The sequence below is a fragment of the Acomys minous genome, assembly GCF_964271855.1.
Source record: "Acomys minous genome assembly, chromosome: 8".
Taxonomy (NCBI): domain Eukaryota; kingdom Metazoa; phylum Chordata; class Mammalia; order Rodentia; family Muridae; genus Acomys; species Acomys minous.
Genome location: NC_140489.1, coordinates 79,612,450 through 79,639,030, shown reverse-complemented (window position 1 = coordinate 79,639,030; position 26,581 = coordinate 79,612,450). Strand labels below are relative to the sequence as shown.

The window sequence follows — 26,581 nt, the reverse complement described above, 5'->3', positions numbered from 1 at the left end:
ATATGTGCCAGACAGTGGTCTGTGAGTCCTAATATGTGCCAGACAGTGGTCTGTGAGTCCTAATATGTGCCAGACAGTGGTCTGTGAGTCCTAATATGTGCCAGACAGTGGTCTGTGAGTCCTAATATGTGCCAGACAGTGGTCTGTGAGTCCTAATATGTGCCAGACAGTGGTCTATGAGTCCTCTTGCAACAGTACTAAGTGGCAGAAGATGTTACTCCTGTGTCACCAGGGTAGAAGCCAAGACTGGAAAATGCATTTCTGGAGACCCTTGGTGGCAAATCTCACTAAGAAGAGTGATTGCCATCAGCTGGTCCAGCAATTCTTCCTGGCTGGAGACATGGCTGCATCCCCTGGCCTCACTCATCCTACTCTGTGTCTCTAAGAACTTCTTGGCTGTCAGGGGAATGGCATCTTCTGGGCACCTTGATGACTTCAGAGGTTGAGCGTGGTGTTGAGTGCACAGGGTCTGGATGCCAGCTAAAGCTGAGCCTGTCTTAAGAAATGTTTGCTTCTCCGCTGCTCGGCTCAGACATAAGGCTGGCCATCACATTCTGCAGAGACTCCTCACCTGTTGATTCAGTGGATTGGGTGTGCCCAGCTGCAGGTGTCTGACTGAGCTTGTGCTAGGTTCTAGCTTGCTGTTTTACCCACGCATTGAAATAGCCCTGCCTGTGTCGCTGGAGGGTCAGTGTGGCAGGCTCATTCACCCATCTGTGACTCAGCATGAGTGAATGCTACTTTACAGGAAGCTACATGAACTGTGCTGCCTAGGCCTCCATGCTATTAGAAATGCTCAAGCCAGACAAGTGAAATAGAGATGACTGGTTCCACGGTCCACCTCATTTCGGTAAGTCATTTGCTGCTTCTCTTAGCCATGGGGGTGACACCAGTGAACATGGATTCTGAGAGATTATGTAAGCAGCGGTCATTGAGAATCTTAGAACATCAGTGACATCCTGTCTTCCCAGTGCAGACAGAGTCTCAACACACAGGCCTGGAAAACCTGGCTTGTTGGGAAGCCCTTCCTGAGTAAGACAGCTTCCAGTAGGGCAGATCTCTGGACTGTTTGCCAACCCCACGATCTCCCTAACAGCTTCGCGCATGGCAGATGAAAAAAAGCACTAGAGGTCCTCTGCACCCAGGAACCAGGATTTTCCCAAGAGAATAAAAGTAACCTAAAAGGAAGCACCTCTCTTAAATACATTTATAACCTCTGCCACATATAAGACTACACTGTCGTGTGTTTAGGAAAACGGGACAAGCCAAAGCCTGGGAGACTACGCTGGCAAAAACATACCCGATGAGGGACTGCTATCCAAGCTACACAAGGCCCTCTTAAAACCCAATAGGAATATGAGCAACATAGTCTTAAAGTGGGCAAAATATATGAACAGATGCCTCATCAAAGAAGATATAGATATGAAGGGAGCATCCAGCATTTGGGAGTGAAAATGAGAGCATCGGGGAGATGCCATCATATAACCATGAGCGTGGCTAACATCTAGAAACACTGGCAGCACCAAACGCTGCCAAGACGAGGAAGCAGGGACATTCCTGTACTGTTGGTGGAACTGCAAAGTGGTCCTGCCACATTGGAAGACAGTTTGGCAGACTCACAAAACTAAATATATTCTTAGCATATGATCCAGTAATCATGTTCCTTGGGTATTTACCCAAAAGATTGAAAAGTTATGTCCACACAAATTCTGCGTGTGGATGTTTATTGCAGCTTTATTCAGACTTGCTAAAACTAGGAAGCAGTCAAGATGTCCTTCATCAGGAGAAGAGAAGAGAAGAAACACTGTGGTACATCCAGATGAATGGAGTATTACTCAGCACTGAAAAAAATGAGCTGCCAGGCCATAGGATGATATGGAAGAATCTTAAGTGCACAGTAAAGTGAGAAAAAGAGCAGATTTGAAAAGAACACATAGTGTATGACTTCAGTTTTATGTTGTTCCGGGAAAAGGGAAACCACTGGAAACTACTGGAAAGCACTGGAATGGCTAAGCCAAGGCTGTGGCTTTTCAGGGGTTAGCAGAGAGCGGAGATAAATAAGTTAGGCATAAACCTTCTTAGAGCAGTGAAACTACTACAATAATGGATAGACATGGGTTATAGTGATATCAGTGTCAGCCACTCATTTGTGACACACGTGCCACTTTGATGGGGAATATTGATAGCAGGGGAAGTTACATGTGTTGGAGAAACAGAGGGTATATGCACACTGTACTTCCTGTGAATCAAAAACTGCTCCAAAAAAGTCTATTAAAGTAGCAGATATGGATCACATCTTTAATTTAAGCACTTAGGAGGTGGAGGCAGGCAAATCTCTATATGTTCAAGGCCAGCCTGATCTTCATAATTGAGTTCCAAGCTAGCCAGAGCTACATAGAGAGACCTTGTCTCAAAAAAACAAAACACAAAAACAAAACCAAAGTACTGCCTGTACATGTGATGCTGAATTACACTGGACATGGGACAATTTATAAGTCTCCACACATTTAGCTAAAATAGTATTAAGAGATGGTAAGAGGGCGGGCATGGTGGCACATACCTTTAGTCTGAGTTCTTGGGAGGCAGAAGCAGGCAGATCTGTGTGAGTTTGAGCCCAGCCTGGTCTACAAAGTAAATCCCAGGACAGCCAAGGCTGTTATAGAGAGAAACCCTGGATCAAAAATCCAAGAGAGAAGGAGAGGGAGAGAGGGAGAGAAGGAGAGAGGGAGGGAGAAAGGGAGAGAGAAAGACACACACACACACACACACACACACACACAGAGAGAGAGAGAGAGAGAGAGAGAGAGAGAGAGAGAGAGAGGGAGACAGACAGACAGACAGACAGACAGAGACACAGAGAGAGACAGACAGACAGACAGACAGACAGCGAAGCCACAACATACAGCCCAGCTGTTATTCTTCCCATAGAGAAATGCCATGGTCTGTTTCCATCCTGGTTCAGGCGACCAGCCGCAGTCAAGTCAGTTTTGCCAATTCATAGCAAAGCTTTAATGGAAGAAGCCTGCAAGTTAGCATGTCCATCATTCCCAGGGGCAGGCCACACAGAGTCTCTGAACCAAGGAAGCAAGGTATCTCCATCGGACAGTTACAGATAGACCAAAGTGGCTTATGAGACCCTGGAAACAAAGCACAGAGGACAGACTGTAAAGTGCCCAAACGCAGCCAACTGCCATTGCCAGTGCTACACACACTGCACACGGCACGCAAGCTGTTCACCGGCGGCATGGCAGGAAGGTTGCCACGAAAAGATCAGTCACTGCAGTGAGGTTAAAGAAGTGTGATGGGGAGCCCTATGCAAATTCTCTCTCTCTCTCTCTCTCTCTCTCTCTCTCTCTGAAGCTCAGAGGGTGTTTGCTTTTCGCTTTTTTAAGTTGCCAATCAGAGGCTCTGGGCAACTTTCATCTATTGCAAACAGCCCTACAGGGTGAGTCTGTCCTGCTCTAGAACTCTAGCGATGCACCCACAGGTGATGTGAAAAGAGAAACTGCACAGCACAAGTGCATCAGCGTGGACTGGTATTCTGGAGGCTTGAGTTAAAAAAAAAAAAAAAAAGCTAAAAGCTAGCCCTGATCAGAGACCTGGATGGTCCATTTTGACTTCTTTTAGGATCTTGAAAGGCATTTCCTCTCACTTGCTACGTAGGCAGGAAGCTCTCTAGTCATTCAAGCTGCCAGAGGGAGTGAATCTGTCTCCCTAACCCCCACCCCCAGCCCCACCCTATTCCACCCTGGGTCAGATTGTTAAGAAATTCCTAAATTGTTAGCAAAACCTATATCTATCTAACGCCAAGGCCCTAGGCCTCAGCTGCCACCTCCAGCCCTACCCAGTCCCAACCCTCTCTCTTCTTGGTCTGGCACTTGAGGGTGATGTGAGCAGCAGCACATTCCTCGATGCCTCTGTGGCTAAGCGTGGCTGCCAGCAGGCACATGAAATGATGGTAGTAGCTTTCTCTGTCCAGCATGCTGCCCGGCTTGTGATGAACAGCACTGCTAATCAGACAGTATGATACTTAGCTGTTCAGTAGCTATGGAGAAGGGTTTTGTCCTGCACTGGGAAGGAAGAGAGGCATTTCTAGATACCCCGAAGTCAGTGACTGTTAGCCTGGCTGTGGGACTGAAGACAGGGTTACATACATGACAAGCATAGCTAGCCCAGGGTTCATCTGGCCTATTACCTCACTTGCTTTTTGAGTGTGTCTTTCAGACTCACAGGTGCCCTTTATTTCCTTCCTCTCTCCCTCTCTCCCTCCCTCTCTCCCTCCCTGCCTCCGTCTTTTCTTGCTTGTCTTCTGTATATTCTGTTTTGTTGGAGACAAGGTCTCATGTAGCCCAAGCTAGCTGCTAAGTGAGGGGAGCTGAGAATCCCCTTAAATTTCTGATCCTCCTGCCTCCACTTCCTGAGGGTTGGGACTGCACGTGTGTGCCACCGTGCCCAGCCAACTCAGTGCTCCCTTTTCTTTAGCACCAGCTTGCCACTGAGTTCAACCTTGACCTCCACACTCCACCAGGCAGGACTCTGGCTCTGTCCCCAGAATGCGTGGTGTTCATCTAGTGTTGGGGAATTGCATAACCACAGAAAGGATTTCCATTTGTTTTTGTTTTTTGTTTTTGTTTTGCTCAGTGCCAAACCTAATGGGACATGTGAAGGGTGTGTGAGGCAGTAAAACACGCTGCACCTTCCGCCGGGAAAGCCCCACCTTCAGTAGCAGGTTTCACATGGGGTCGCCCTGGGAAACAAGAGTCTGGATTCTAGCTTCAAAGCCAGGCTTCATGGAGACAACCGTTCACCCAGGAGATGCTGGAAGGTTGCTTAGGAGACAAGGCGGCTCTAACAACCGAGTTAGAACAGTAAATAAAATTGCCATCTGTTGAGTTCTTAATATGGGCTAGGCACCGTGCCAAGCATTTTACAAGTGTTAGCTATCTCCTTTTTAAACCTGTTTAAATTGTGGAATAAAATACTCCTGGATTAAAGTGTTCAAAACAAATGCACGGTATAAGGAACAATCACAGGGCAAACGTGTGTAATTACCTCCAGGGTCAAGACAGAACATCCCAAGCATCGGGGAATCTTGCTAGGGGAGAGGGCTCCTGTGGGTCCCCACCCTCTCCTCTCTGAGAAGCCCTGCTGTGATTTTATGTTAGTCCCTTCTTGCCTTTGGGCTTTTCCCAACATGCGATGGAAAATACAAGCTACATTGTTCATAGCTTAGTTTTGCTTTCAGATACTATGTCTTCTTGGGAGTTGCTGGGGGTTGAACCCGGAACCTTAGCACATTCCAGGCAAGCAGTCTGCCAGTGAACGACATAGCTTCCTTCTCATAGTGTTATGTAGGTATTCCATGCGGTGTATACTATATCACTGCTTCTTTATTCATTCTATAGTTAATGTATGGCTGCCTTGTCTTCAGCTTGAGGCCACCACCACCGTGAAGGGAGGACCGATTATTCTGTCGTATGTGAGACGTTCCTCTCGGACACCCAGTCCTAACACCGCAGCATGTGCACTTTCCCCTGCTGTTAGATGATGGGAAGACGTGTGGCCCAGTAGTCTCGCAGGTCTCTGTCCATCAGCAGCGCTTAGCTCCTCACTGCCCGCCTTCCAATGGAGATCATCAGATGTTACAAAGCTGACGAACATGGATCCTATTTACCTATCGCTTCAATGTTTGGATGTTGAACTAACGTAGAAATACGCAAGTTATTAATATGTTAGTTATTGGTAAGTCACCGATGAGCTGTAGTTCATGTGTTCATCTCTAATTTTGCCTCTTTTGCTTGGGCATTGCTCAGGCAGCAACAGGTGAGCTGCTCAGTATTTTTCTTCATTAATGAGGCTACACACACACACACACACACACACACACACACACACACACACGCTTTGCTGCATTCATGCCTCTTCTGTCAGAAGGTCGGGTTTTCTGCCTGTTCCTTTTGTGTTTTGGCCTCTTACTTGCTGCCTGGTAAGAGGCTCTTCTCGGCTTTCATTCTGGACACCTGTTCTCGGGTGGTTTTGTGCTGCAGATCATTTTCTTTCATTTTCATGCAACTCCCTAATTCTCACAATGGTTCCAAGAAGCAAATATTACAAACACGGCAGCACCTCTGAGAGAATAACCTTAGGGAGGCCAGCTCACCTCTAACCCGCATCAGGCCTGGGAAACACCAGCCGCCTGGGCTCTGTCGACCGAGAGCTGAGCTCTTTCCATTCTGCTTCACTCAGGTCAGCCCTTCTCAGTGCTCCCAGGCCTGCAGCCCCACAGGAGCGCCCCAGGAAACCCCTCTTTCCCCCTTCCTCCTTCCCATATCTTTGGCTTTAAACTTCATTTCCTGCCTCCCCTCTGGAGCAGCATCCACAAAACAGTTCTGTGAGGCGCTGTCTGCTTTACAAACAGGCTTCCTGACTATACCACAGCAAGGCCATGGCTCACCTGTTGTTCTGTGTGACCAGCTGCAGCTGGAGTGGCAGTTCCTTGGCCAGAGCCCTTTAGATGGGGCTATAGGCACAAGGGCTGATTTCTGGTCTCAAAGCAGTCCCCTCCCAGAGCTCTGCCCTTGCCCAGAGCCTCCCGACTCTTCTGAGGCCTCCTCATTGTCTGGGTGATGGCTCCTCTCTGCCTAGCTTTCTGCCCACTCAAGCGTGCAGGCAGCCTAATAACTACAGTCTTGCCGCTCTCCCCATGACAGACTTGACTCTGGTCCAGCCATCCCCATCTCTCTCCCAGACTGCCCAAGATCCCTGACTCTGAATCCATCTTTCCCTCTTCCTGGCCCCCAAGAGGGTCTGTTAGAAAGGCCAGCCTGCTGGGTCAGACTGTGTGTAACCTTCTCTATCTTCTCGTTTTTTCTAGGAATAAAATTCTGAAGTGCTGGGAACCATTGCCCTCTTTCCTCTCATGCCTGCCTTGCTCTCTGCTCGATCCCACAGCAGTGTGGGGTTCTCTTTCCCACAGGGCCTTTGCACATATTGTCTGCATTGCCTGGAATGCCCTGGCCACCCTCACCAGAACTCAGCTGTTCTAGCCTCCAATTAGCGCCAAGCTTTTTCAGTTTTCCACACTCACAATTCTTGTTTGCCTAGGAAATCTGAGCACAACTCAGAGCATATAGGTCTATCAAATCTGTATACAAATAAAACATTTGTGGATAATAAATCATAAAGACATTTATTTAAGGCAAATCTTTAGTATACATGTAATTTTTCTATTTATTAATGATGAAAGCAAATTTGCATATTAATTCCACACTGTGCTTGCTTATATTTTATATAAATGAATCAAATCTTGGCTGAATATTTGATATGGCAGAGCCTACAGCATCTCCAAAGTCTTTCAGAGTTGGTCAATATTTTGATTTTATAACTGTCAATACTGAGAATGCTGCCTCTCACAAATGCATAGTACAAAATGTCAGGAATATGACTGGGGCCACCTCAGAACGATTAGAGAGTCTGTCCTAATCCCACACCAGAATTCACTGGATGATTTCTATGAAAGTCAAACCAGCAACTCAAACAACAATTCTTAAAATCAAACTTTCTAACGCAAAAACAGCCAAAGAACGCTAGTGTTGTATCCACGTGCCGAGGGATGACAGTAAGAAAATACTCTTTGTTTTTCACAACTCAACCCTGATGGGTCTATAAGAGCAGAAAACTTGGCATGTACAGTGAACAGTATGATTTACAGCAACTGGAGCTCAAATCTGAGCTGAGCTTTTTCCAGCAGTGCCCATCAGCCTGGTGTGATGTCATGCACGGTGCACGTGTGGCTGTTGTGTGTTTAGAATGAAGGCTGCATGAGGGGGCGTGGTGAAACAGCTGGTGGCAGTGCCAGAAGCACCGTGCCCTGTGGCTTAGAGTTACTTTCTGGTTGTTGTACATTCAGTGACCTTTTACTGTGTCCAAAGTCTTTGAGGACTTCCAATATAGCTGAATGACCCTATATGAGGTCACAGCACACACTTTATAAGGCCCTGGACTAGGTCACAGGAGGCTGCTTAACGTCAAAATGTTTCATTTAAACAACAGTTGTCATTGACACCAGACAGGCCCAGATGGCCATCACTGACACTTGTGCTGCTGAGGCTGTAGGAATGCATGCTCACTTCAGGACCTCACTCAGGCACCATATTTATTAAATGACTCAGCCCCCTTTGACCCATATTTCACTTCTATGAATTTTTCTTTAAAAATGTACCAATAGGCTATATAAAGACATGCAGAGTTGTTTTCTTTGCGGGTTGTTTACAGCACAGACAAGACCTACCAAGGAGACCACAGTTACACTATGCTGCATTCATAGCATGAAATATTATTTGGCCCTTAAAAAGAAATGAGTGTGTTTTTGTTTTTTCAAGACAGGGTTTTTTTTTGTGTAGCTATAGCTGTCCTGGAACTTGCTCCATCGACCAGGCTGGCCTTGAACTGAGAGATACTCCTGCCTCTGACTCCTCAGTGCTAGGATTAAAGGCATGTGCCACCACCAACCCAGATGCTATATACTTCTATAGTGACATTTTTGCTGTTTTTTTATTAATGATATTTTTTTTTCAAGACAGGGTTTCTCTGTTTTAGCCTTGGCTGTCCTGGACTCACTTTGTAGATCAGGCTGTCCTCGAACTCACAATGATCTGCCTGCCTCTGCCTCCCAAGTGCTGGGATCAAAGGTGTGTACCACCACGCCCAGCTACTAACAATAATTTCATCATCTAAAACCTTTACTATATTGAAAAGTAATATATTAAACCTGCTGTGCCCCTCTCCACTAAGTTCTGTGAAGCCAGAGGCAGCTACAGCCTATTCACTGGTATTTCCCCAAAGCCTAGTTGGTGTTGGGAACTTAATAGGTGCTTATTAAACATTTACTAATTGAATGAATAAGTGAATAAACTATCTGTTTCTATGACCCCATAAACTCTGCTACCTAGTCTCAGCTCTGGAAGCAGTGTACTGCTTGTCCTCTTTGAGGTGTACGCTGTTCCTGAGAGAAGCTACAGGTGCATTTCACCTTTGCAGACAGCTTTGTCGTATCACACTTTTTGCCGATGTTGAGCTCTGGGGGCCTTCGCACAAACAACACACTCAATGTGAATTCCCTCTGCTGACTTAGGAAGATAAGTGTGTTCCTGTTCAATTTCATCAGTGGTGTTTTGTCCAAAGTTGCTGGTCCAGTATAAAGCCCAAATCATGGCCCTACCTCAATTTCGAATAGTCTTCCTCGCACATGCCTTCTGTCTTTCACATATTTGATGGAGACCCTTCCATGCTTACTTCCAGGTTAGCTTCAAGGCAGACAAAGTCAGGTGGCGGCAGCCTCCCCCTGACAGAGGCTCTCCACATTCCCTCAGAGGGGTGTGCACCAGCTTGTTCACTCCACCATGGGGGGGGGCAGAGGGGGGGGACTTTGCTCGGACAGCTCCTTCCTCTAAGGTGGTACCACCTTTCTCCAGGTGGTAAGGCTGTCTTGACATTTAGGGTTTGGATCTTGGGGTAGCCCACCTAGAAGGCCACACCCCTCCCTAGTCCTCTTTCTCCTCAGCTCCACCTCACCCTTGCACGTTCTATTTGACCATGTCCCCTGGAGGGGGAGACCTGGTGGCACTCAGAGGAAGGACAGCAGGTTACCAAGAAGAGACTTGATACCCTATGAGCATATACAGGGGGAAGTAATCCCCCTCAGTCACAGTCATAGGGGAGGGGAATAAGGGGAAAATGGGAGGGAGGGAGGAATGGGAGGATACAAGGGATGGGATAACCATTGAGATGTAACAAGAATAAATTAATTAAAAAAAAAAAAAGAAAGCATTGTTATAACAAAGGTCACATGGTAATATTTTCTGCGGTGGCATCGCCACCATAGGCTCATGTATTTTATGCTTAGGGACCAGGGGGTGAGACTTCTGAAAGGACTAGGATTAGAAGGTGTGGCCCTGTTGGAGGAAGTGTATCACTGGAGGTGGGGGGTGGGGGGGTAGGAGGGTAGAGAGTGTGGGGGTGGAGAGTGGGGAGTGGGCTCTGAAGTTTCAAAAGTCCACACCACGTCCAGGCTTGTGCTCATTCTCTTCCTCTCCCTCCCTCCCCTCTTTCCTCCCTCCCTCCATCCCTCCCTTTCTTTCTCTCCTCTCTTCCCTAACTTGTGACTCAGGATACAGCTCTCAGTGCTATGTGGGCCACCCATATTCCCATGATGATGAGACTGGAACCTCTGAAACTGTAAGCCAGCTCTAACTAAATGCTTTCTGTTATAAGAGTTTCCTTGGTCATGGTGTCTCTTCACATAATAGAACAGTGACTAAGACACTTTCTATGTACTTCCTGCTCCCTGATTCCCATCTCAGTGTCATCAGGGATGCCACCTTCCTTGTTCACAGCTTCTGTACCTGGACCATTATGGTCACTCAATATGTATTTCCTAAGGGAACATATGTGACTCTACTTACCTGAGCTGTCTTCAGATCCAGGCTTCCACTTCATCTGCAAGGCTGGCCCCGGGGCTATTGTAACAAACTACCATGCATCTGGAGGCACAAAGCAACACAAACTTATTCTCTAGGGGTTCTGGGAAATCAGCAGTCCAGCTGTTTTTTTTTTTTTTAATTGGGCGAAATTCAAGGCCACACTCTCACTACAGTTTGTACAGTTTGAGCCTGGTCCTTGCCTCTGCAGCTTCTGCCGGTGGCCAGATGCTCTCATCACCAGGAACATCTTATGCATGTGCCATTATAAAATCTCCCTCAGCCTCTCCCTTGTACTGGGTACACAGGGTAACATTTAATGCCTAAGGAGCTATCCCAGGCGAACCCTGACTGATCACCTCTGCAAAGACTTTGTTGTGTGATACAACAGTCAACGTTCGTAGGGCTAACGGATCGCACCTGATGTCTTCAGACCACCAGCGATGTCTCACAGCTCTGGAAATCCCTTTGCAGGATGAAGACATGTGTTTTGAAATTCGGCTTGCCCCTCTGGTGGGGCCAGTGTCAAAGAAGAGGTTGGCAAATACTTCATGACTGAGTGTGCAGGGGAGGTGCTGCTGTCTGCCTTCCCTCCCAGCTCTAACCTCAAAGAGAGAGAGAGAGAAAAAAAAAATTGCAGGGCTCCAGTTCCTTCCACGTAACAGGCTTTCATTTCTCTCACCCCTCAGAAACCACAGGAAGCTCCTCATTAGAGGTTGCCACTGCGCGTGCTGCCGGCACCTTCCAGGGTCACCTTGCAGGGCCATCCTCCTGCTGCAGAGCACACACACGCAGTCCACTCTTGCTGTCTCAGAGTTGGAGCAGAGTCAGCTGCTCCTTCCACTTTCATGATTCCAATAGGAAAATTGGGGGGGGGGCGTGGTGAGAGAAAGAGAGAGAAATTAGCCTGTTTCTCTCCAACAGTACCTTTCAGGAGAGAGGGCCAGTGCACAGGAGTCCTTCCGCCCCGCCTGTCTCCACACTTGCTCCCCAGCCTGGCTCCTTGCTGGCAGGAACATGTGCATCTTCTTATCCACCTTCTTTGCCCCCCATAAGCCCTCATCCAGCCACACACAGAGTATCTTGGTCTGTCCTAGTCCCAGAGTTCCCTGAAGTTAGTAGGGGTTATTTTGTACCCCAGTCCTGGAGTCTCTGTCCCTTAACAGCTGGGAACACTCTGAAAGCTGAGGACAGAGGCGGTTTGGCCAGCTCCGATACACCTGGGTTTCACACCTGCTCTGCTTGGTAGGTGAAGTCTCTACTCCCTCCCCATGCCAGAATACAGGGGCTGGTAGACTGGGATACACTGTCAAGGATCTGCAGGTGGGGAGGACTCTCTTCTCTCCCTGGGACTAGTGTAGACAGGGAGGCCCAAGGAGCAAGCAGGATGACCATGTCTAACCCTGACAGCGAAGAAGAGGTCTTAGAGGCCCGCAGGTGGCTCACCAGAGTCCAGAAGCAAGTTTGACTCTAACGGTTCTGGCTAGAACTGGGCATGCAGGGCTGGAGAGATGGCTCAGTGGTTAAGAGTGCCTCCTGCCCTTCCAAAGATCCTGAGTTCAATTCCCAGCAACCACATGGTGCCTCACAACCATTGATAATGTGATCTGATGCCCTCTTCTGGCCTGCAGGTGTACACGCAGCCAGAGCACTGTGTACAGAATAATAGAACTGGGCAAGCATTTGCCCCACCTAGCCTCTTCCTTTGTGTAGACATTGCTACGAGACCCAGAGACGCCATGCCACCGGACTGGGGAGCAGAGGCTATTTGTGAATTGGGGGTTTTGTTCTGAGAGTACATCAAAGCCTCTATGAAGCTGGTCAATGGGACAACGTGATTCACTCTGTATAAAACCTACACAAGCTAGTCCCCTTTAGCTTCCATGCTGGCTTCCTTTCAGTGAAGGAAAAGCATGTATAGGATGCGACTTCTCTGTGTGCTCGTCTTCAGAGAGATCTACTGACCGACAGAAATGGGGACAAACACTAAGCCACCCCCAGCCATGATGCCCAGGCTGTAACATTGGAAAATGGAGCTCCAGGGTTTGACTGATGCGGCAAGACTCCCACAAATTCCACAGGTTACTTTGGTTAACAATGTGGTCTTTTTAAAAAGTGTATAACTGGGCCACACGGTGGTGGTGCACACCTTCAGTTCCAGCACTCAGGTGACAGAGGCAGGTGGATCTCCGAGTTTGAGACCAGCTTGGTCAATGGGTCAAGTTCTAGGACAGCCAGGTCTCCACAGAGAAACCCTGTCTTGACCTCCCAAAGTATATGACTAGCCAGGCTTACTAATGCACATCTGTAATCCTAGCCCTTGAGAGGCTGAGGCAAGAGAATTACAGTTTCAGGTCCTGCTTGGGCTGCATAAGAGGAAGGTCATCCTGGGCAACTAAGTGAGACCCCGTAAGCACAGAGAAAAAGCTGGTGTTGCAGCTTGGTAGCGGAGCATTTGTCTGGAATGTGTAGGGCCCCTGGGTTCAATCCCCAGCACTACAAAGCAAAAACAAGAAACCAAACCAAACCAAACCAAACAAAAAAAAAAAAGAACACCAACAAAAAAAGAAAGATTGATACAGCCCAGATAATGGGAATTCTGACACACTTCAGCAAAAGTTAGCAATTAAAAAATTTTAAATGCATATTCCCTTGATTTGGTAATTTCATTTGCAGAAAAGTCTCTTTAGGAAACAACCAGAGCACCTTAAATCCCAGCACTCTGGGAGTTAGAGGCAGCAGTGGACCACTGTGAGCTCATGGTTAGCCTGGTCTACAGACTGAGTTCCAAGACAATTAGGGCTACACAGAGAAACCCTATCTCAAAACAACAGCAAACAATCAAACAAACAAACACCACATGAAAAACAAAAACAACAAAACCAAAAACCAAGCAGAAAGGGCCCAGCATAGTGGCTCACGCCTGGAATCCCAACAAGAGGACTGCCACATGTTCAAGGCCAGCCTGGGGTCATGTAGTGAATTCCAGGCCACCTTGGGCTACAGATTAAGGCTGTCTCAAAAAGAAAATAAACAAATTGAATAATCAGAGATATTTAAAAAAAGATTAGCTACACAAAACCTTTGTTTGTTTATTTGCTTGTTTTTCAAAACAAGGTTTCTCTGTGTAGTGCTGGCTTTCCTGAAATTTGCACTGTAGACCAGGTTGGCCTTGAACTCATGAGATCCACCTGACTCTGTCTCCCAAGTGTTGGGATTAAAGGTCTGCACCACCGATGCCTGGCAAAACTGTAACTAACATATTTGAAAATTCAAACCTAAATGCTAATTGGGCATTAAAGATGTTGTAGTTCAACAGTACATCAGTCACTGGAATGCTGTGCTGTGACTGTTGAAAAAGCAATTATATTGACCTATATTAACTGTGATGGTATATAGATATAAATATACACAATTATATGGTATGTTTATGTTCATGTCCATATATGTGGGTATGGATTGCCCAATAAGTAAAGTGTCTTGCTTTGCACAATGAGGATCTAAAGGTCTATAAACACAGTTGAAAGGTAGATCACAGAGAGATATCATGTGGATAGCAATACATTACCAACACATCAAAATTCTAACATTTCTTGGTTGATGGTCATTTTTTCCTTGGGAAAATCCAACCACTTGAAAAAGGTGGGATGTGATTCTGGCAACTATTTGTCACCCAGGATATCTCTTTTCACAGAGTCAATGAAACAGTTGAAGGACACTATTCAGAACTGGAGTTGCCTTAGAATGTACCATTTAACCTGGAATACTTCTGGCTATGTGAGGAGAAGCTGTTATTTTGCTGTTGGTTTGACCAGTGTGGGCCTCTGCCAACTGAGACACTTGTTCACTTACTCTGTGTGACTGTTTTCTCCTCTCTGTCTAGGAATGCCCCAAGGCTGGAGCTTTCATGGGAGGTGGCAGGGGTGGGGGGTGAGGGTGGGGTGGGGAGGGGGAGGAAGATGAGCAGCTTCCGTTTTTCTCTCATGCGGTTGTAACTGAGTATTAGAGAGTCTTGAAAACCCCATTTTTCTTACCTGGGTCAGCATAGCCCTAAGTTTATGATTTCTTCTTGAAAGAAGTGTTACTTGGCCAGGTGTGGTGACACACGCCTTTAATCCCAGCACTCAGGAGGCAGAGGCAGGTGGATCACAGAGATCTAGGCCAGCCTGGTTTACAAAGGGAGTCCAGGACAGCCAGGGCTACACAGAGAAACCTTGTCTCAAAAAACAAAACAAAACAAAAAACCAAAAAAGACTATGGCAAAGAATCTCAGGCCAATGATGTCATCGAGGAATACTTCAAATGCAAGAAATGAATAAATAGAAAATTGAAAAAAAAATAAAAAAGAAGTGATACTTGTTTTGAGGCAGGGTCTCATGCATCCCAGGCCGACCTTAAACTTCTGTGTAGTTGAGGATGACCTTGACCTTCAGGCGCCACCACATCTGGTCCATGTGATGTTGGGACTCTAACCCATGTCCTTTTGCTTGTAGGAGAAGGACTCAAGTGCAGCTCATCTCTGGCTTCTTGAAGGTGGTCTGACTAAAACCCCTGTATTCTTACCCACATCACATGACTATGTCACATGACTTCACTGCGGGACTGTAGTCCTGAGACCCCAAAGAACTCTCCCAACCCCATCTGGACAACCCCCAGGACTTGCCTGCTGTCCACTAAGGGCTGTCACTTTTGGGGAACTACCATTTCTGTGTCTGAGGCTCTTTGCTAAGGTAGTCACTGTCCCATCTGAAGTGCTGAGCCACCATGTCACTATCTATTTATGTCAGCCAGCAAGTCCTGTTCAGATCAGATTTCTCCTGTCCCAAGCCTTGGCTGTCCAGGGTAGCCACTGACCCAACCAGGCCCCTGTGTCACTTATTTCTACATACCAGGCAAGGTGAGCCAGCCCATTTTTCTGGTTCTATAAAATGGGGTTGTTATTCCCTGAGATACCCCGAGGCCAATCTAACTGGGGTGGCTACATCCCTGAAATACCCCGGACCAATCTAACTGGTGTGGTCACACGTCATGACATTCATTGAGACAATTTCTTTAGAAGATCAGTATCTGAATGCCAGAGTACTTACATAGGAAATATGGACTGCTGTCTTCTGTTTTTTGTTTTTGTTTTCCTTTATTTAAAACAAGGGCTTGCTCCATGGGCCAGGGTGGCCTTGAACTTGTGGTCCTTCTGTTGCAGACTCCTGCATGCTCAAATTTCATGCAAGCCTCACCATGTTGGTCAGTAATGCTGCCTTCCTCCTCCTCCTCCTCCTCTCCCCCTCCTCCTCCTTGTCGTCGTCTTCTTCTTCTTCTTCTTCTTCTTCTTCTTCTTCTTCTTCTTCTTCTTCTTCTTGTTCATTTTTCAAGACAGGGTTTCTCTGTGTAGCCTTGGCTATACTGGACTCACTTTGTAGATCAGGCAGCAGTAAGGCCTTCTTAATGGAAACAACCACCATGGTCTTTCTTCCCTAAGATGCCATGAGGTGAGTCACACTGAAGATAGAGAGAATGAGGTGAGAACAGAACAGTGAGCCACAGTTCATGTAGAGAGGGCTGGGCAAGTACAAGGAACAAAAGCTGGGACAGGCTGTGCTAACCCTCCTGGTGTCATCACTCCCACCTCATAATGACATTTTACTCATAATTTGATTCTCCCAGGATACAAAGGGACACTGAGCTCATCAACTGATTGACTGTCTAATATCTACCTCTCAGGAGAGTCTAGCCCCTGCCAATCCTTGGGCTCCATCCCTGCCAGGGCAATGCAGACTGTTCAATCAATGCTGGGTCAATCTGTAATTGAAATTACACATGCTGCCCCTCCTCCTTGCCATATTTATTAAGCTGATGTATGTCGGTGTCTCCTCTTAGCCCAGTGTAGGGCAAATCAAGGAGCATCAGAACCAAGGCCATCTTATTATTCCGTGACCTAAGGCATTGTATCTCTTGTGCACACAAGAGAGCTCTTGGGAAATCGCCAACCTAAACACTTTCCTGGGAACTGCTCTGTACTATACTTGTGCTCACAGGGAGGGTGACTCCTGTTCTCGCAAAGTGTGAAACTCCCAATGGAGCTGGTGACTCATGCACAGTCATCAATGACACCATTCCTTCTGCTAGTCTATCTAGTCCATTGTGAGCTGTAGACAGCCTGCACTTTCCTGAGGCCACCTCACTGCCTTATGCCAGGCAGGTTGTCATGAGAAATCTACAATGCCCGTGGAATAACTAGTGGAAAGAGGAGCCACAGTTGTGCAGTGCATTGCAGCAGCACTGGCCAGGCGTTTGATAGCAGGTGGTTGAGGAAAACAATGGGAAGGTGCTTTGCTTGTAGACACAATTTCAACATCCATGAGTTGGAGCTAAAAGCTGCCTGTAGCATTGTGCAAACACCGAACAGCCCTCCATTTGGAGTAGGAAAGTGACGGTCTACAAGTAACTAGACAGCAAGAAAATGATGCCATACTTACATGGCTATGCTCCCTTTAATTCCACAAGCACCTTCCAACACACAGCACCATCTGGATCTTCAAGTGCTGTCAGTGCAAATGGTTTAGGTCTCCCTAGTTGTTGTGGTGTGATCAAAGGATCTCACAGCGGCAAAGCTGCTGCTGAGATTAGGCATTCACTAGATGAAATTGCAGAGAAAGAGCCTGACAATAGTAAGTAGCCAACACCAGGTTCTCCATACCTCCAATGCTAGTAACTTGCCAACACCAGGCTCTCCACATCACCTCCATCATTTTGGCCTGTGGAGACTGCCTTGAGGTCAGGGAAAGACGTTTATCCAGTTTACACTGGCTTCTACTAGGTGTAGATATAAGATGTGCTCCCCCCCCCCCCCCGTTACTGCACCCCAACATTCTCTCAATATGGTAGCAAGCGCTTCCAGGAGGAAGACAGCTGGATAGGCCATGAATAAAAAAATCATGGCCCACATCATGAGGGTTAACATGTCTGACACTAGTATCACCCGGGGAATGAACAAGACACACACACTGCCCACAGGAGACCTGCACTTGACCCTCTGCTCTGACTGCTTTGTGGTCGTAAAGTCTTCGGGCTTCTTTGCCCTGTCATGTGACTAAGGACCCAAGATCCTGCTGCTGGTGCTCAGGGCCTGCACCTTGAGAGACTGTGGAGCAAGGCATGAGGGGCAGGTGTTGGGAGGTGCTGCCCAGTGGGTAGCAGCTGCCTCAAGCATCCCAGCATAGATCCTTCTCACCCGTGATGGTGCTGTCTCAGCACAGGGCTGGTACGAGAGACTGCTGGGTGCTCCCTCCCTTCCTAATGCCCCATGGCACAGTTGTGGCCAGGACTTTTCAGGAAAAGCTTGAATTAGGAAATGAATTGGCAGTACAGAAAGCCTTTTAACTGGGCACTGGGTACGGCGAATCAACCAAGAATAACTTGTATTTGCCTGATTTAATGGTCATCTTGGAGGCTTACTGCCTCCATCTGCTAACCTAGGCCTAGTCCTGGAAGCTTCTAGCCTCTGGGCTAGGTGTAGAATGCTTTCAGCCTCTGAGACTTACTTCTGAAAAAGCTCACCCTTTCTAGCTCGATCTAAACTCTGACTGGCTGGTTCAACCCAGCTGTCTGGCTCAAAACTCCTCTCCAAGCTGACTGATTCAAACTAGCTTCTCTCTGCTTCTCACCAAATTGCTCTGCTTGGCTTCATCTTTACTTTGGCAATATGTTCTAATCTTCTGGCACCCTCTCATTCTCTGGCTCATCCTGTTTTCACCTGTGTCTAGTTTGTTCTCTCTCTATAACCCATCTCTGTACACTGTCCTGGTAAAATTGCCTTTCTCCCTCTTCGGTTCTTTCCTCAGACCTTTTATCCCCTCTCTTCTCATGAGACCTGGGCATATCCTATTCTGTCAAATGTTTCTCAGACTTGTTACTTTGTCTGCCTCTCAATTAGACATCACTTTCAAACACCATTTTTCCACCCTTCTACAAACTAACTTTACCTTCATTGTTTGGGATTAAGGGTGTATACTAAGGGTTTGTCTGAGTTCCAGCCAGAGTAGCCATATTGTTGGGTTAAAATCCTTGTACACCAGAGCCACCCCAGTAGGAGGTCACCCCAGTAGGCTCTCTCCTGGCTGCTCAAGGCCTGACTCAAAGCCACAGGCCCATTTACTTCTCTCTACTCATGTCCCCTCTTAGAGCGCAAACACCCAGCACTGCCTGAGGCCTACTTCTTTCTCTCCTTCAGCCCTAGCTCCGGCTTCTTCCTTCTGGCTGATAGGCATGTCCACAGCCCACCCTCTTATCCTCCTGTTCACCCCCTCAGCCAGTGGTTGGCCCTTTAGATATTAGAAGATAACACAGCTCCCCCGGGTCATAGATATTTAGCTTGGAAACTCACCTTGAGACAATCCTTGAGGAGATTCATGTTGGCTGTGGCCCTGCACTGTGTTCATAGGACACATTGACAGGGGGGTAGGGTGCATTTCCTAAGAAGATCCTTGATGAGGCCCATCTTCACAATGACTGCTGTCACAGATCACCCACTACACTGTCATACATAGAGGAAACCCCGAGTCCATGCTATGAAGGCAAGCCACTGGCACAACCAGGAGCAGTGAGGACACCATGGACCAGTTCATGGAACAGTCACTCAAGAGATGGGACAGAAAGGAGAGCTCAGACCCCACAATTATGAGTGATTGTGTGATGTGTCTCTGCAGCATGTGGTGCTGAAGGGAACTGCAATGAGGCCAAAAATTAACCTTTTACATTTTGTTTGTGAGACATAAGTTTATTATGTAGCCCAGGCTGGCCTGGAACCCACGATCCTGATGCCTCAGCCCCTAAGGGCCCAGGTGAAATGAACTTTTTGTCTTATATTCTCACCAAAAGAACTTGGGTATCTAAAGGCGAAATAAAAGCCTGCCAAGCACAAAGAGAAACTATAAAAAGAGACTCATGGCCTTAAGGATGGGCAGTTTAAGTAAGACACAAAGCAGAAGGCTCCAAGGAGAAGCCCCAAACATCTAAGTACTTTGGAAACGACAATTAAAAGGAGAAAAGTGACAAGTTGAAAAGTGGCACCATTTCCAAGCATGCAGGAGTGCTGTAGTCTGGGAGGCATAGAAAATTCCTTCAAATCAATACAAGGGCCTCAAAATGCCAACAACAAATCAGCAGACGCAGCAGTTCAAAGAGTGAGAATAAAATGCACATTAAAAATGCTCAAAAACACCCAGAATGAGCGAAATGCAAGCAAATAAGACGCGTTCCCCCTTGTATTGCCAGGAGCTAGCGTTTTGAAAATGTTGAGCATTAATAAGGGTGTGAAGAGAAGGGCACAGCTACACGTTACAGGGAGTCTGGACTAGTCAGCTGCTTTAAAAGATGACTTGGCAAGGATATTAAAATGGAAAGTGCATGTACCTGGCAATTCTAATTCTGGGTAGAAAAGCTCTCTCCTGTGCCCACAAAGCATGTATAAAAATAAAAGTGTCAATCACCCTGTCTTTCATAAAACCAGGACCCTAACATGTCTGTCAACGAGGCAATAGCTAAGGGAACTCTGGGCCATTATATGGAATACTATGCAGCCATCAAAAGGGATGAGACATTCCATATGTAACATCATGTAACAGTATATATGAAATAAGTGGGTGTGGGGAAGTGATTCAGTTGATAATGGTTTGTGAGGATCTGAGTTAGCGTCCCAGAATCCATCTAAAACAGCTGAGTATGGCAGCACGTGCTTATGTCTCAGTACTGGGATAACAGAGATGAGCAGATTCCCTGGGGGTTACTGGCCGTCGAGCCTAGCCCAATCAGTGAGCCCCACATGTCAATGAGAGACCCTGCTTTAGAAAACAAGGCAGACAACTCCTGAGAAACAACATGTAGTATGGGCCTCTGGCCTTCACACACATGCCTGTGTGTACCCCCAGACAGACACACAGAAGGGAAAAAAAATACGCAGGAAAAAATGACCACAAAATGAAGTGATTCACATTTTAAACATAGACAGCAGTATCATTTACACCTATAATAATAGACACGTCCGTAAATGTATTGAAAAGGGTATGTCAAGTGACCTCAGGTCTGGGGACAGAGGGTCAGATGGCACATCTTGATTGCCAACTTGATTTTATTCCAGATCATCTAGGGAGACAAGCCTCTAGGCTTAACTGAGGTGGAAGGAAGCAGCCTGAATGTGGGCAGCACCATGGACTGGATGGAGTCCCACAATCATTAAAAAATACAAAGCCGGCTGAGCACCAGCGTTGGCTTGGTTCTGCTTCCTGAGTTTGCATATAATGTGACCAGCTGCCTCATTTTTCTGTTGCCACACCTTTCCTGCCCTGACAGGCTGGTACTCCCTTAGACTGTGAGCCACAATAAACTCGCCTTAGTTACGGTTTTATTGTTGTGATAAGACATCAAGACCAAGGCAACCTCTAAAAGACTTTACTTGGGGCTCACAGTTTTGGAGGGTGAGTCCATGACCATCATGACCATCATGGTGGGGAGCAGGCATGGCATTGAAGTAACAGCCGAGAGCTTACATCTTGAGATATAACTGCAAGACAGAGAGAGCTCTAACTGAGAATGGTTGGGCTTCTGAAACATCAAAGACCTCCCCCCACCCCCAAGTGAAACAGCTCCTCAAACAAGGGCACATATCCTAAATCTTCCCACAGCGGTCCACCAACTGGGGACCAAGCGTTCAAGCCACCACCAGCCCCTTCCTTCCTTAAGTTGCGTGGTCAGCGTTTTGTCATAGAGAGAAGAAAACCAATACAGAGGGACAACGCCCAAGGGGCTGTGGAGTGGCCATCTCTGCGATCCATCATTTCACTACCAAAGGAAAATAACTTTCAGGATTCAACAGTAAATTTCTTTTGTAAAAGACAAGAAACATGAAGAGAAAAGCAATGTCTAGAGAGCCCATCATGCTCTCTATTAGGAGACCTTGTCACTGTGAGGTGAAGGCAGCTTTGGCCCAAGTGGAAGAGCTCCTGCAGGGGGTCTACCCTGGGCTGGGAGGTCTATCCTGTGCTGCCAGACAGTAATGTTTGGGATAGAAGTTCCAGAGTGTCTTCTGGAAGCAATCACACCAGAGAACTGGCTTCTTTCCAACTGCCAGTTGCTATTCACAGCATCTTATGTATCCTGACTAAAGAAACAGGTGGCCTGTGTGGGAGGCTGAGGCAGGAAGGTTGCTCTGAGGTCCCAGTAAGTTTTGAGGCCATCCTGGGCTGTAAGTGTGATATCCCATCTCAAAACCAAACCAAACTAAAACAAAACCAGACAAAACCAAAACCAGTGTAAGAGAGACAGTGAGAGAGGTGGAAAGGGAGGGAGAGACAGAGACAGGGAGGGAGAAGTAGAGACAAAAAGAGAGGGGGGAGGGAGAGAGGGAAGGAGAGAGACACAGAAAGAGAGACAGACAGGGGGGGTTGAATCACAGTAAACATGTCTGATGACTCACTATGTATCAGGCCTTATGCATAAGGCTCTGCACCCCGAATTTCACCTGATACAATAAGCCCAAGGGAGCATCACCTTTGATGGCCATTCAAAAGATGAAGAAGCCGAGGTCCAGCTGGATTCAGGATCTCAGTCACATGCTCACCCTGCCAGGGATGCCACTCATCTCAGGGCCCCAACCATATTAAGTAATGAGGGCTGGCTTGGCTTCAATGTGTACATGCACATCAATGTTCAATTTCTTCCCATGTGAGCTAAGGGTTAAGGAAGGGCTACCACTGCTCCTGAGGCCTGGCCAGTGACAGTGCTTAGGAACAGGGTGGGATCCACTGAATTTGAGCCACAGGGAGTACAGAAGTCTTCTGCACATCACAGTGGTCAGGAGCCTGAGACTGGAGCCCATTGGCTCTGCCAGGAGCAGGGGGATTAAGGAACACAGAGCCTGTGTTCATCATGCCCAGGTCGCGGCTGAGGCTCTAGTGATTATCAATCAGCAAAGGCCTGAAACTCCTTTCTTCCTCCAATGGCTGGTGGGGATGGGGGAGGGGAGGAGGGGGTGGGGGTGGGAGCTTTTCTTTCTAATCCATCACCAGGCAGTGGGGCAGGAACCAGCAAGGTGGGTGGTACACTTGCCTTCCAGATGCTGAGAATGAATGAGAAAAATGAATGATGTGGCAAAGTCCCCTCCAAATTATGATGCTCGGGGAAATTTAGCAAGAAGAGTGGCAGATGCGATAGATGTGTTCGTTTGAGCCAAAAAAACATCAAACGATTTTGGGGACACTTTGTTTTTCTCCTAGCTGCTTTCAGCCATCTCCCAACAATGGTCGTAGTAGGACACAGGCGGTTGGTTACACAGCTAAGCCACGTCCAGCACCCACACATGCTTACGCTCAGCCAGAGCCTTTGCATGGTCCCCTTTCCCTGGCAAGACCAGACCTTGGCTTACGATAAGGCCTTCTCAATTTCCAATATGCAAAGCAGATTCCATTTCTGCTCACTCCCAGCTCATTTCCACTTCCTCCAAGGAACTGGCCCAGCCATGAAAGTGCGCACCACTTTCACACTGGTATCACTGTGCATGTGACAAGCTTCCCTGTATAGCTAAGCACCATCCTTCTCCAACTGCAGCTCTGTGAAGGCCAGGATAGCTCTCCTTGTCTCACTGACTGTGGGCAACCTGTCTAAGAGAAACAATGTTGGATGGAAAAATGACAAGCATAGTGCCTGGCTCGTCTAAAATGTCGAGGTCTGATAAATATTTCTCAAACAGCAAATGGTTAATGTAGGAATTTTTTTACCCAATAGCACCTTAGTTAGGTAACAGCCCATCCAAAATCTGAGATTTAACCGTGACTGATATAAACAGGCTCATTTGCACACACATCACAGCTGAAAAAAACAAGTCTGTAGAAGCTCTTTCATCACCCCACCCTGATGCTCGTTTTGAGGTACATGGTGCTGAGTGCTAGGATGTTCCAGCCCCATCAGAATACAGCATCATGCAACGCTTCACTTCGGTGTGAGGTAGAAGAGCTCCGGGGGACAGCACTGGGAAGGATGGAAGGATGATGGGCAAATAGAAAAGTTATTGATTGTTGGATTAGGGTGTCTTTACAGTTAAGGGAATTCCTAGCAAGCAAACAATTTTAAAGAGCTAACAGAAAGTGTTATAAGGTCTCAGTTACCTGCCCCAAAGGCCAGAAGGGAAGTCTCAAAATACCATGTGTCCACACTCCAGGCAGTCAGGATTCAGTGGGATGCCAAGTCTTCTGGCCGCCCTGCACGCTCTGTAGGAAACGCTGAGTCTGAGGGAGGGGCTTAGCATCATCTTCCTAGAGCGTGGAGCTCGCTCTGGCTCCGTAATAAGCGGAGCAAAGTCTCTGCGGTGGCTCTGCCAGCAGAGACACGCACCACCGCACAGACGCACTCGGGTCACCAGAGCCAAACTGAATTTGGAATGTTGCTTGCCCCGCATCCGGGAATGGGATTACTACTCCCCTAGCCCCCACTCACCTGCTTCTCGGAGTTATGTCTTTTCTCCCTTTGCTTCTAGCTCCTGAAGGTATCTGCCCAGCGACCGGGTTCCAAGGCTTCCAGAGTTAAGTGGATGGTAGCTGGGATGTGCACTCACCAGAGTCCGCCGCTCTGCCTTGGGGGGTGGGGATGGTGTCGTGCAAAACAGCGGACTTTGTCCCCACTGAGCCCCTGGGATCGCTCGGGTGACTGGGACTCTGGAAGGAAGGGTCGCGTAGCGAGCAAAACTTTAGATTCTCCAGCAGCGACTGGGGGAAAGAACTTTTGCTTCTGCCCGGGGTCGCGTCAGTTGCGGGGTTGCTGCCTGGACTGAGCGGCGGGGCGCCGCGTCCTGGCGCGAGGCGACCTTCCCGGGTTGAACCCGCCGCTCTCAGCTTCGGCTCCGCTCTGCGCTCAGCTAGCCCGGCTCCGCGCTCTTCCCCGCCTCGCGCACTCGACTCCTCTCTGGCGCCCCCAGTGGCCGCGCGCAGCACAGCAGGGCCGGGCAGGGCCGAGCGCGCCCCGCCTCCCGCCTCCTCCGCCGCCCTCCTCCCCCTCGCAGAACACTCAATGTCGGAACGTTCCGAAGATGACGTCGGAGCGTTCTCGAATCCCGTGTCTCTCGGCTGCTGCTGCCGAAGGAACAGGGAAAAAGCAACAAGAAGGAACAGCAATGGCGACACTGCACCGCAAAGTGCCCAGTCCGGAGGCGTTTCTGGGCAAACCCTGGTCCTCCTGGATCGACGCCGCCAAATTACACTGCTCCGACAGTAAGAACCCCACCGCCTGTTCCTCCTTTTATTATCCTGTAACCTTTCCATTCACCTAGAGCCACTGGGAAAAAGTGTGTGTGTGAGAGAGTGGCCCCCGGCGTCCTCCATGCTTCTCCCTCTCTCTCTAAATAAATACACACAGACACAGACCATCAGACCACAGAGAGGCCCGGCTGCCAGCAAGGCTGTCTGTCTGTCTGCGCCTGGCTTTCCGGGGCAGGCAGCCCGCGGGGTGGGCTTTCGCAGCCCCACGGTGGTGTCTGTTTAAAAGGCGACTCTGTTGCTGCTTGCATAGTTTTTTTTTTTGGTACCTATCTGGGCCAGGTAGATGGAAACCCGGACTCGGGAGAAAATGTTGCATTGTCAATTTTTGCAAGATTTTCAGATACAGTATTTATATCGATCTGTTTGCCAATAAACACTCTCCCTCCCCCCTTGACTTTGGCGTCTTCCCCCTTTTTTCCCTCATTTTCTTTTTTCCTTTTCTTTTTCATCTGCAGATGTAGATTTAGAAGAGGCTGGAAAAGAGGGTGGCAAAAGCAGGGAGGTTATGAGGCTTAATAAAGAAGGTAAGTGGAGCTCTTGGCATGTTAGTGTTAGCTTGTGTGGCAGAGTCTTCACAGGCTTTGGAATATAATGTGAATTGTTCTGCTGGGTACAGAGTGACTAAGGCTTGTCAAAAATTGAGCACGCCCAGGTGACTACTGTTCACTGTTAACTTCCTTCGAAGTATAAATACAACTGGGGGGGTGCAGGCTGGGGGGAAGGCTGTTCGAGGCAGAAGTTTAGTGGACTCCAGCGCTGAACCTTCCTGATGGTATCTGCCATTCTCCTTGGAGCACCATTGGCCAATGGTGGTGGTGGGGTCTGAAATTCCAGAGTGAGGCACGGGGCTCCCTTCACAAGCATTCCAGCCTCCCTTGTGTTTAAATTCGCAAGTTTTAATGAGCCCCACATGGTCGGTCATTTCAGCAGCTACGTCTCCACTCTCACTAAAAAACCATTGCACATGGCAAAGCCTTGGCTGCCAGTGACATTTTGTGTCCGGTCACAGATTGTAGGCAGTGACCTGGGTTAGGGGCATTGATAATGTGCAGATCCCTAGCCTGCACTCTCCCCCCAATCTGTGCCTCCCAACATGAAAATATGATCCCTGAAAGGGGTATCACAGTGAATAGGCAGATGATCCCAGATCTAGGCATGCAAGGGAAGCCATAATGCCAGTCCTGGGTATCACCATACCTGTGGTTATTGTCAGTCAGACACCCTTGCTGTTTGCAAGCCTACCATTTGTCACTCTGGCCTCTGGCTCCAAATGGAGCCACACTGGAGACCACTTTCCGCTTAAAGAAAAATTGGGCTCATTTGGGTTGTGATGCGCTAACTGGAGTCTTGTATGCAGAGCTGGCTGGAATTGATGGTGGGATGCAGAGGGGCAGAAGGGATTGATGGGAGGTGTCCAAAAAGTCCAGACATAACTTTGCTTGTAGGAGCATTTGCTCGTCCACAGTGAGTGGAGAAAAAGCCATTTGGCTCTATGGCGTAATCCACTGGGGAAAGGGGGTGTTTCCTGCAAAGGTGGCGGGAACCAGATTGGAAAGGTGGGACTCGCCTTGTGGACTGACGCCTAAGGTTGTTGGTTTCCGGTGCCACATCACTTCCTGACTGTCCAGTTAGAGGAACATTTGTGCTTCAGGAAAGAGTGATGTGGAGGTGAAAATGCATGCGTACTCAAAGAAGGCATTTCTCCAGCACTGTTTTCTGCTAATTAAGTACGTTGGGAACAAAACGTTATTCTAAAGATGTTTGCCTCTAAGAATCTTAGCGTGATCTTGATGTGTGTGTTTA

At 47.9% G+C, this 26,581-nt stretch overlaps 1 protein-coding gene and 1 long non-coding RNA gene across 14 annotated transcripts in view; one reads left to right on the top strand and one right to left on the bottom strand.

The window, feature by feature from the left end:
* On the bottom strand, nucleotides 1-24,094 carry LOC311603764. 2 transcript variants are annotated; one of them, XR_014781252.1, is made up of 8 exons: nucleotides 23,961-24,094; nucleotides 23,633-23,734; nucleotides 18,859-23,495; nucleotides 16,952-17,109; nucleotides 15,566-15,974; nucleotides 10,899-11,078; nucleotides 10,464-10,541; nucleotides 1-5,619 (listed from the first exon to the last, which is right to left on the bottom strand). It is a non-coding gene; the product is annotated as an uncharacterized lncRNA (long non-coding RNA). The 2 variants fall into 2 exon arrangements; XR_014781253.1 differs by lacking the exon at nucleotides 18,859-23,495.
* Nucleotides 24,095-24,547: 453 nt separating this feature from the next.
* Nucleotides 24,548-26,581, top strand: part of ATXN7L1 (ataxin 7 like 1) — a 225,261-nt gene continuing 223,227 nt past the window's right edge. For 11 of the 12 annotated variants that reach the window (XR_014781241.1, XR_014781244.1, XR_014781251.1 and 8 more), the window contains exons 1-2: nucleotides 24,548-24,730; nucleotides 25,234-25,302. Coding sequence is in view for 8 of the 12 variants with exons in the window: in XM_084792909.1 (XP_084649035.1) it covers nucleotides 24,550-24,730; nucleotides 25,234-25,302 (250 nt within the window). In the remaining 4 variants the exon portion in view is untranslated. The remainder of the gene's footprint in view (nucleotides 24,731-25,233; nucleotides 25,303-26,581) is intronic. The other variant, XR_014781242.1, reaches the window with a different exon arrangement.